The sequence below is a fragment of the Puntigrus tetrazona genome, unplaced genomic scaffold (assembly GCF_018831695.1).
Source record: "Puntigrus tetrazona isolate hp1 unplaced genomic scaffold, ASM1883169v1 S000000606, whole genome shotgun sequence".
NCBI lineage: Eukaryota > Metazoa > Chordata > Actinopteri > Cypriniformes > Cyprinidae > Puntigrus > Puntigrus tetrazona.
The window spans coordinates 54,940-64,621 of NW_025048236.1; the positions used below are offsets into that span (position 1 = coordinate 54,940).

Consider the following 9,682-nt stretch of genomic DNA (forward strand, 5'->3'; position numbering starts at 1 on the left):
TCTGCTTCTGCGGCGTGGAAAACAGAGTGCATGAGGACCTCAGGAGGGGTGTATGCCTCTGATCCTGTAAAAAAAAAAAAAAAAGACACACGGTTTCAGTGCTTCTGTACGCTTCACCATCAACAACACAACGTCACGTGATCATCAGCAGGACTCACCTTGGTATTCACTGCTGTTAAATCCTCGCTGCGGATCAGACGAGCGCAGCGGAAGTCAAAGAGATTGAGCTCCAGACTGTGGAGAGTTACCAGGATGTTCCTTGAGCGGATATCACCGTGATAAACTCCATGCTTATGGCAGTGTTTGACGGCATCAAGCACTTGATACATGAACAAGCGTGCTTGTGCTTCACCTGATGGGGCCGTTGAACAAGATGTAATCCTCCAAGGTCCTGCAGGGTTCAGGGTAATCCATAATGAGAGTGAAGCTGCTCTCATTCTCCACCCACTGGTGTAGCCGAATGATGTTGGGGCACAAAGGAGCTTCTCCCAGCCGGAGCATCAGAGCCACTTCAGCAAGCACCGGTTTGGAGTGACCAGGCTGAGGAGAGACAAACACAAGATCTGTTAGTTTGCCGTCTTCTGTTCCAGCTGCATGTCAGCTACAGGTTATAAAACACACTTATTCTGCAGGTTTAGCCAACTTACAATGTCAAGATAGCGGTCCGCTTTGCGCTTGGGAATACACTTCAGAGCGACCTTCACTTTGTCGCTGAATAAATGTGTTCCCTCATAGACCTTGCCGAAGTTCCCGGAAGCGATCAAATGTCCCACTTCAAACAAAGACACAGTGGATCCTGAAAAGCACACAGAAACAGAAGATGGACTGTAAGTTCCTTTGATTGTCAACAGCAGAGTTGAAGTTAAAAGTTGATGTAATTTCCCAACAACAAAATGATGGCCAGTGAAAATGTTGAGTGGCTAGTAAATTTGGAAAAGTCTATAGCATCAATAAAGAGAAAATAAGACAGAGCAGAAATGACATGTTGCCAAGCGGTAATGGCTCACCTTGGGGCAAATCGATTTCTGGATCAGGAGACACTGTGTCCGGTGTCTTTTCTGACTTGATCGACGGTGACACTGAACCGGACCCGGAACCAGACACTGGAGAGAGCAGAACTGCATCATGGGCCTCAATCTCGGGGACATCTTCTTCCTCCTCAGGAGAGGACTGGAGGTCTGCAGAGACCTGGTCCTGCTCCTCCGGCAGAACGAGCTGGGATTGCTCGAGATGCGGCTCTGCTTTAGGAGGCTGGACTCTGTCCTGGTCACAGCAGGGGAAGAGCTGCTTCACAGCCTTACATGCTCTCCGGAAGAAGGCACGGACAGCTTTTCTCTTCCTTCCTTTCTTAGCTTTTTCTGAAACACATGAAGAGCAAACCATTAGAAACATCCCTGACCACAGATTACTGTGAACTACTAATTAAACATGGAAACAGCACAACAAATGTCATTGTCAAATTATTAAGTCTTATTAAGTCTACCGTGTACATTTAATACATTACTATTGCATACTGTTTTATAATGTACTACAGTACGGAGATGCAGATAATTGGCACTTTTGCAATAAGTTGTATAAATAACAGAAAATGGTGTCAATAGAATCCATTGCTATTTGCTCTTAGTGTAAACTGAATCAATAGCTAAGAAAATATGCTATTTTCACTGCAAAATAACCTCTATTGCTATTTACACTTAGTGGAAACAGATGCTGCCAATTAATTATTGACAGACAGAAATAACAATAAGTAAAGTAACAATGGCTCACTGTGACTCGGATTCAGAGCAGATGAATCTGGAACAGGCGTTTCTCGATGATCCTGGAGGAACACGGCACATACAGCGGCAGCTCCAGATCGGCGCACACCTGCCCCGGCAGACACAGCAGCTCAGGAACAGCAGGATCCACGGCAGCTGACGGACCTGGGACAGGCGTCCCCTCATGATCGTCCAGATGAGCGTCCGTCTGAGCTGAGAGACTCTCCACTCGGTCCGGCCCGCGGGAAGAACCGCCGCTTCACAGCTTTGCACAGCTTCCTGAAGACGACTCTCGCTTTCTCCTTCTTCCCTTTGATAGCTGTGCCTGGAATGAAGAAGAGAAAACAGAAAAATATTAGAAACAAACATCTCTAACCACAGATCAGAAACAGATTACTTTTCGACACATTTCTGACAGTGAACTGATTCAAGCTGAAAATAGTACAGCTCTAATAATGAGACATAGAAAAATCTGCAGTTAAGGTAAAGGCCGGTTTTACCTCTTATCGTGACGTCTTAGTTGTGTTCAGAGTCTACTAACAGCGAATCTTTTAAGTTTAACTGCTTCAAGAACTAGTAAGAAATGTCATGTGTAGCTTTCCACCTGCTAAACTATTTTATGAATAAATTTGCATTGCTAACAAAAAGTTTCTGTTCGAGTTTGCTCTGTTTACCCTATTGTTTTTTAATATTTATTGGCTCTATGAATTCTGGGGTTTCGTTATTAAACTGTTATAGATAGCCCATAGTATGACAAAAATATCTCTCTGAGCTGTTTGGCTCCTCTGGACGAGCGAGCATACAAGTTCATATTTTGCTGGAAAGCAAAGTCAAAAACTGAGCCAAAGACTGAGCTCAGACCGAGAAAGTAAAATAACACTACTTACTGCTGTTGATGTCCATCTCAGCTGCTGGGCTGTTCTCCATCGAATCGTTTGAATCGACACTTTTGAAACTCGAAGGTTTCGAAGCCCAGGCGGCTCGAGCGAGAGGCTTGCCCTCAGTTGTAGACATTTGTGAACAGTGTGAATATTCTGAAAAGACTGTCTGTAAATCGTGAATCTGAATAGTTTAAGTGAGTGGAATCAGTCGCTGCTTCTAACCGCTCACTCAACTAGATACGCGTCTGCCGTTAGAAGCGCGAGCGGGTCTTCTATAGCCGCTGCGTTGTGACGTCACATTGGAAGCTCACGTTTTTTTTTTTTTTTTTTTTTTCAGAAGCTCGCCTGCTTTTCTGCCTTTTTTTTTAGCTCGCCTTTCCACTCTGCCTTATATGGAAGCCGTTTCCGCCACTGAAAAAAAAGACTTTTTTTTCTCACAATTCTTTTTTTTTTTTCTCAGAATTGCGAGATATAAAGTCAGAATTCTGCCTTTTTTTTCTCTTATTTGCGACACTTTCTTTCTGGCAAAGCGCCACGAGATGTGACTCTTACAGGACACGAGGATCCTTACTTTTTTATCATAAACAGCTTTTATCATAAACAGAGCACACCACAATTACACTCTTTAAAAAAATTAAACCATTATGTAAAGGTAAATGTATTTTGGTATGGGTTTTTAATGTTAAGTGCACAAGATTAGATGTTTCCAGGAGGGCAAATTTAAAATCTGATGTGTCTAGAAAATACTTAAATGTGTAAAAACATGACATGATTGATGTTTGAAGGGAACAAAACCCATTTAGGAGTTTTCTAGTAGTCAAGTGGTAATAGGAGATTTAACACAAAGCAGGATAGAATTATGTTTAATTAAAAGGGAAATGGGAAATACAGGTTTTTTTAGGAATAAGTGATCATTCTGAAATTTCAATCAATCATTTTTATTTATATAGCGCTTTTAACAACACAGGTTGCATCAAAACACAGTACAGTATAAAGCAGAAGAATACAATGACAGGGATGTATAATGACGAGAGTGAACAATTTGTTATTAAATGCAGAGACGGTCTCTGTAATCAATTCAACGATAATCACTAGAAGTTAAGTGTCCCCAACAAAGCAAGCCAGAGGAACCATAAACCCCATTGTTACGGCCCATAACTGATTTGTGGCTCGCTTAAATAAAAAGAAACGAAAAATATACAGGCCGAACATATAAAAGAGTCACAACACCCGATATGAATTTAAGACACCTCCATTTATTGAATAATTCTCAAAATAATAAAAAAAACAATTCACGTGACTTATAAACGAAACATAAATAATAACAAATCGCGGGTAGGAAAACTAAGGAAGCAAGCCCCTGACTACCCCTGTTCTCGGATTGCAGCTCTTACCTGTCTGCCGACAAACAAAACCAGAACGGGTGAGTCTTCCGGACAACTACTTCCCTCCCTCAGCTCTTACTAACTCAACAAAACGTGAACTAATAAGATAAACTACCCGCTACTGATAAGATAATCAAAAAGAAACCACATAAAAACGAAATTCGTTAAACAAAACAAAATACCAGCCTCAAAAGAGGCAATAAGGGAGACGCCACCAGAACCGTGGGAAACGTAGAACAAAGAAAGAGAGAGAGAGAGAGGACCGAGAGGTCAAGAAAAGAACACCCAGGTTTACACAAAAAAAATGGGTCTTTATTTACCCAAATCAAGTAAATCAAACTGGTTGCAACAAAAACCAGTGAAAACAACAAAAACAAATGAAAACAACAAGACAAGAACTCACACAGGGGTAAGCTGGCCGATTCCCCCAAATAAACAAAACACACAGCTTATAAAGGAAAAGATGGGCCCATTACAACACAAAAGGGAGACACCAAAAAAAGTTACATTACATTAAACATTCAACACAAAAATAAATGACAACAGCAAACAATACAATTCTAAATTAATATTGAAGAAAAAACTAAATAAATAACTACAATCCAAACCCCCAAACAATTAATAACAAAAATCCTCAATTCTCCGTTTTCCCCCATTCCACCTTAGCCAATGGTACATCCAGGCGGAACCAATAAACAAATCCCTTGTTCCCGCCAGGACTCCAATTTCCCCAAGTATCGCAACTCTCCCATCCGCGGCTAGCCAGGCCGGTGACTTAAACTCAGAATAGAAACAAATATTAATAACAAAATACAATGCAATCCATCTGTGTGCACTCCAAATGAACCGCGATTGTGAGTGAAAGTGATGAAAAAGGTATGCAAACAAAAATAAAAGTAATTGTTTAACAGATGTGTGTTGTGTAGTTACTATAAACGTGATTAAAGAAAATAAACCAAACAAAGAATGGAAATGATAACCTTAAATCTATATGAAATGTATAAAAGAAACTGAGTGAGCTTTGACTACCTTAACGAACTTGTGCGGCCACATCTCGGGCCGTCACAGAGAGAGAGAAAGAGAGAGAGAGAGAGAGAGAGAGAGAGAGAGAGAGAGAGAGAGAGAGAGAGAAAGAGAGAGAGAGACCGCCATTTTCGCCTGACGGCCTTTATATCCGGAATCCTCAATGATGTCACCACTCATGGAACGGAATTCCCCCAACACCACCTATGGGCTCAATCATATTAAAGTCACAGATACACGTAACACCCTCACCCTTAAGTGAATAAATTGTAGAAATAAGTGATCTTACCTTTTCCTTTTGTTTTATGTAAAACAGGAAAAAGTTACAATTTATTCCAATTAGACACGAGATAAAGCATCAGCAACAACATTATCTTTACCACGAATGTGCCGAATGTCTAATTCGAACGTCTGTAGAAACAAACTCCAACGCATCAAGCGTTGGTTATCGCTTTTTCATTCGATTCAAAAAGACTAAGGGGTTATGATCGTGTAGACAATCAACGGATACGAAACAGAGCCTACATAAACATCAAAATGCTTAAGAGCAAGGACGAGAGCAAGCGTCTCCTTCTCAATGGTGGAATAATGTCGCTGATGTTTATTGAATTTTCGCGAAAAATAGCAAACAGGGTGCTCAATATCACCCTGATCTCGTTGGAGAAGTACAGCCCCGCACCGTGTCACTTGCATCAACGGCAAGCAATAACTGAGACGAAAAATCAGGGGCAGATAAAATAGGAAAGTTAACCAGGAGGGCTTTGATATCCCACCATACCCAAAAATCGTCGAAGATCACGGCGTGTATTGGGCACCGGAAACGCAGTGATAGCCTCCACCTTAGACTCAACCGGACGAACTTGACCACCGCCAACAATCTTTCCTAAATAAGTTACCGTGGCGCGACCAAATTCGCATTTCGCTAGATTGACCGTAAGATTCGCACGAGACAAACGATTAAACAACGTGTCAAGCTGCTATATGTGTTCTGACCAAGACTCGCTATAGACCACTAGGTCATCCAAATAAGCCTCCACATTATGCATGCCTTCGATGACACGGTTCACCAACCTCTGAAAGGTTGCCGGTGCATTTCGTAAACCGAAAGCCATGACCGTATAGTTAAGGAAATGGTCAGGTGTTACGAACGCAGAGATCGCTTTTGCGCGCTCAGTCAAAGGCACCTGCCAATACCCTTTAAGCAAGTCGATCTTAGTCACGAACACAGCGTTTCCGACACGATCCACGCAGTCTTCCATGCGAGGCAAAGGATAACTGTCTGGTTTTGTAACTGCATTAACGCGTCTAAAATCAGTGCAAAAACGAAATGAGCCGTCAGATTTTTTTACTAGCAAACAAGGTGAGCTCCATGAACTAAAGCTCGGCTCGGCTATGTCGTTTTCTATCATGAAGGTCACCTCTTTTTTCAGCTGCAATCGTTTTTCAGGACTTACTCGAAATGCGTGCTGTTTAATAGGCAATGAATCGCCAACATCAATATCATGTTCCATCAACGAAGTACGAGAAGGGATGTCAGAAAACAAGTTATTATAAGTCCGAATGACATTAGTCACATCAGCGCATTCAGCAGCAGTCAGATGGGAAAGAAACGTGTCAAGATTTCGGATCACCTCAGAATTTTTCAACCTTCCCACCACCAGCTCCACAGAGGAAAGTTAATATCATCCTCAATTATGATCGAGACACAGGTGCTATTAGTATTAGAAGATAATGGACAGGTCAAAATTTCAGCACTAGACAGCGTCTCATCAACAGGTGAATCAGCACTGAGCAGCGCCTGTTCTTTGATCACCGAAGAATCTGTGGGTGAAACCGTTAACGCAACAGACTTCGGGTCCAAACAGATCTGGCTTTCGGTCAAAATAAGGTTTTAGCATATTAATGTGACACAAACGAGTCTCTTTCGATCGGATGTCGATATTACGTAGTTAAGTTCACTCACCTTCTCTTTTACCTGATAAGGACCGGAAGTACCGGGCCTGCAGTGCAGATCCTGATACTGGTAACAGCACTAGCACCCTATCACCAGGAAAAAAACTACAAAGTTTAGCACTACGATCGAAACGTTTTTTTCATTCGCTGTTGTGACATCTTCAAATTCTCTTTGGCCAACTCACATGCACGGTGCAATTTTAAACGGAACTCTGAAACGTAGTCAAGGACATTGTTTAGACTCGAGTCATTAGACCAGTGATCTTTGATCAGCTTCAGTGGACCACGAACAGTGTGTCCAAACACCAGCTCGTTAGGACTGATGCCCAAAGACTCCTGTACTACCTCCCTTACTGCAAACATAACCATAGGCACTCCCTCATCCCAGTCTTTCTGAAACTCTAGACAGAACGCACGAAGCATTGATTTTAAAGTCTGGTGGAACCGTTCGAGTGCTCCTTGGCTTTCTGGATGGTAACAACTAGAAGTGGAGTGTTGAATATGCAACTGATCCAGAACTTGTTTAAACACACGAGACATAAAATTCGTACCTTGATCTGATTGAATAGTACGAGGAAGGCCAAACAGGAGAAGAACTTAAGAAGCGATTTCACCATTACTGGAGCAGTAATTTTCCGTAAAGGTATTACCTCTGGAAAACGTGTAGATGCACACATTATTGTCAGTAAATACTGGTTACCGGACTTCGTACGAGGCAAGGGACCGACACAGTCGATCAGCACTCTCGCAAATGGTTCACCAATAGCTGGAATTGGATACAGCGGAGCAGGTGGAATGGTTTGGTTCGGTTTTCCAATCTTCTGACACACATGGCAACCGGCAGTAACTTGCTACATTTTTTTAAACCAGGCCAGAAAAAATGTCGGAGCACACGATCATACGTTTTATTTACTCCCAAATGACCGGCAAATGGACCGTCATGTGCAAGTCTCAGGATTTCAAAACGATATGAGGAAGGAACTACTACCTGCTTAACACTCTGCCATTCATCATCAGCAGCAGCAGTATTTGAAGGTCTCCACTTCCTCATCAGCACACCATCTTCAACAAAGTATCCTTGCGATACACTCTCAAGTTGCTCAAATAGGGAACAACAGCTTCAAAGAGGGGTGACATGTCCTTGTCTTTCCTCTGCTCAAAAATAAGCTGCTCGCGCGTGACAGAGATAATTTAACAAGCCCTAAAGAAGGTTCGTCTAGCTTCTTTGGCGATGTCCAAACCAACAGAATTTGAACACTTCACTTTCCCCAGATCTGAACTCGTGAGAAACATATCACTCAGATCGAATTTACACCCATCTTCTGACTTCCCATGGCTTTTCTCTTTTAATCTCTGTGACATAGCGCGAGTAACAGCGCACAAAGGAAATACCTCGGGATATTTCCGAGCTAATGCATCAGGAGTAATGCAGGGAAAAGGAACACTGGTTACCTCAGGGCTAGCAAAAACTTTTCCTCCCGCCAAGTCATTCCCCAAAATAAACGTAACGTCTCGAACAGGAAGACACGGTCGCACCCCAACAACAACGCGGCCAGTAACAAGGGAGGACTCAATTTCAATCTCGTGCAAAGGCACGTTCACAAAGCCCATCTCAAATCCCTGTACCAAGACACTCAAACCAATAGAGCTCTCATCAGACAGCAGTAATATTTCTTCTAAAATAAAACTCTGAGCAGCTCCTGTGTCACAAAGTATCTTGATTGGTTTTCGCTGATTTGCTTTACCAACCAAAGATACAAAACCATCCATTATGAACGGCACATACCCCTTTTCTTTACAAATATCAGCTTGTGAAGCTAACGACTCCAGTCCTTCCGAAAGTGCCGAGGACGTCATCAATAAACCTACCGATTTAGGGTTACGGTTTTTCTTTTTGAGTGCATTGCACTCTGCAATAATGTGTCCCTGCTTCTTACAATAAAAACAAATAAGTGAGGACACCAGCTTAGAACTCTCCACTTTATCCACAGACAAAGTGCGCTCAGAATGGCGTTTCGAAAGCCGGCGATTATTGTTAGCAGATGGAAGTTTCTGCTCATTTTTGCTCATTTAGCTCATTTAGATACATTACAACACGTTCGGGTAAGCAGTTTTAAATTCTTCCAAAAGAATCAGCTCACGAAGATCCTCATAAGATTTTACTTTCATCGAAGCACACCACCGATCAAACATTGATTCCTTCTCACGAACAAATTCAACATAGGTTTCATCATCAGTTTTCCGATGACTACGAAATTTTTGGCGATAAGCCTCAGGAACCAGTTCATAGATTTTAAGAACGGCAGCTTTTACCTGATCATAATCAAGAGACTCTTCCAGTGATAACGAAGAATAAGCTTCTTGAGCCTTCCCTACGAGAACACATTGTAACAACATGGGCCAAAATGTTTTCGGCCATTTAAGGTTAATGGCAACACGTTCAAAAAGAGCAAAAAACTTATCTACCTCTTGTTCTCGAAAAGGAGGAACAATACGAATATTGCGACTCACGTCAAAATCAGGAGCATCAACTACTCCCCTTTCACGAGCTCTCAGCTCAAGTTGTTTCAGGCGGCAAGCTTGTTCCATCTCAAGCTTCTTCAATTCAAGCTCATGTCTCTCACGCTCTCTCCATCTTTCTTTCTCACGATCCCATTTCTTTTAACAAAACTCTTTCATGCTC

General features: G+C 42.1%; 1 protein-coding gene across 1 annotated transcript; it reads right to left on the reverse strand.

Moving 5' to 3' along the window:
* Positions 1 to 337: 337 nt before the first annotated feature.
* LOC122334648 (CBL-interacting protein kinase 25-like) lies at positions 338 to 1,943 on the reverse strand. The gene is made up of 4 exons (XM_043232665.1): positions 1,923 to 1,943; positions 1,008 to 1,053; positions 648 to 796; positions 338 to 540 (listed from the first exon to the last, which is right to left on the reverse strand). Exons 1-4 carry the CDS (start codon positions 1,941 to 1,943, stop codon positions 349 to 351), a joined length of 408 nt encoding a protein of 135 aa, XP_043088600.1. The 3' UTR covers positions 338 to 348.
* Positions 1,944 to 9,682: the final 7,739 nt, after the last annotated feature.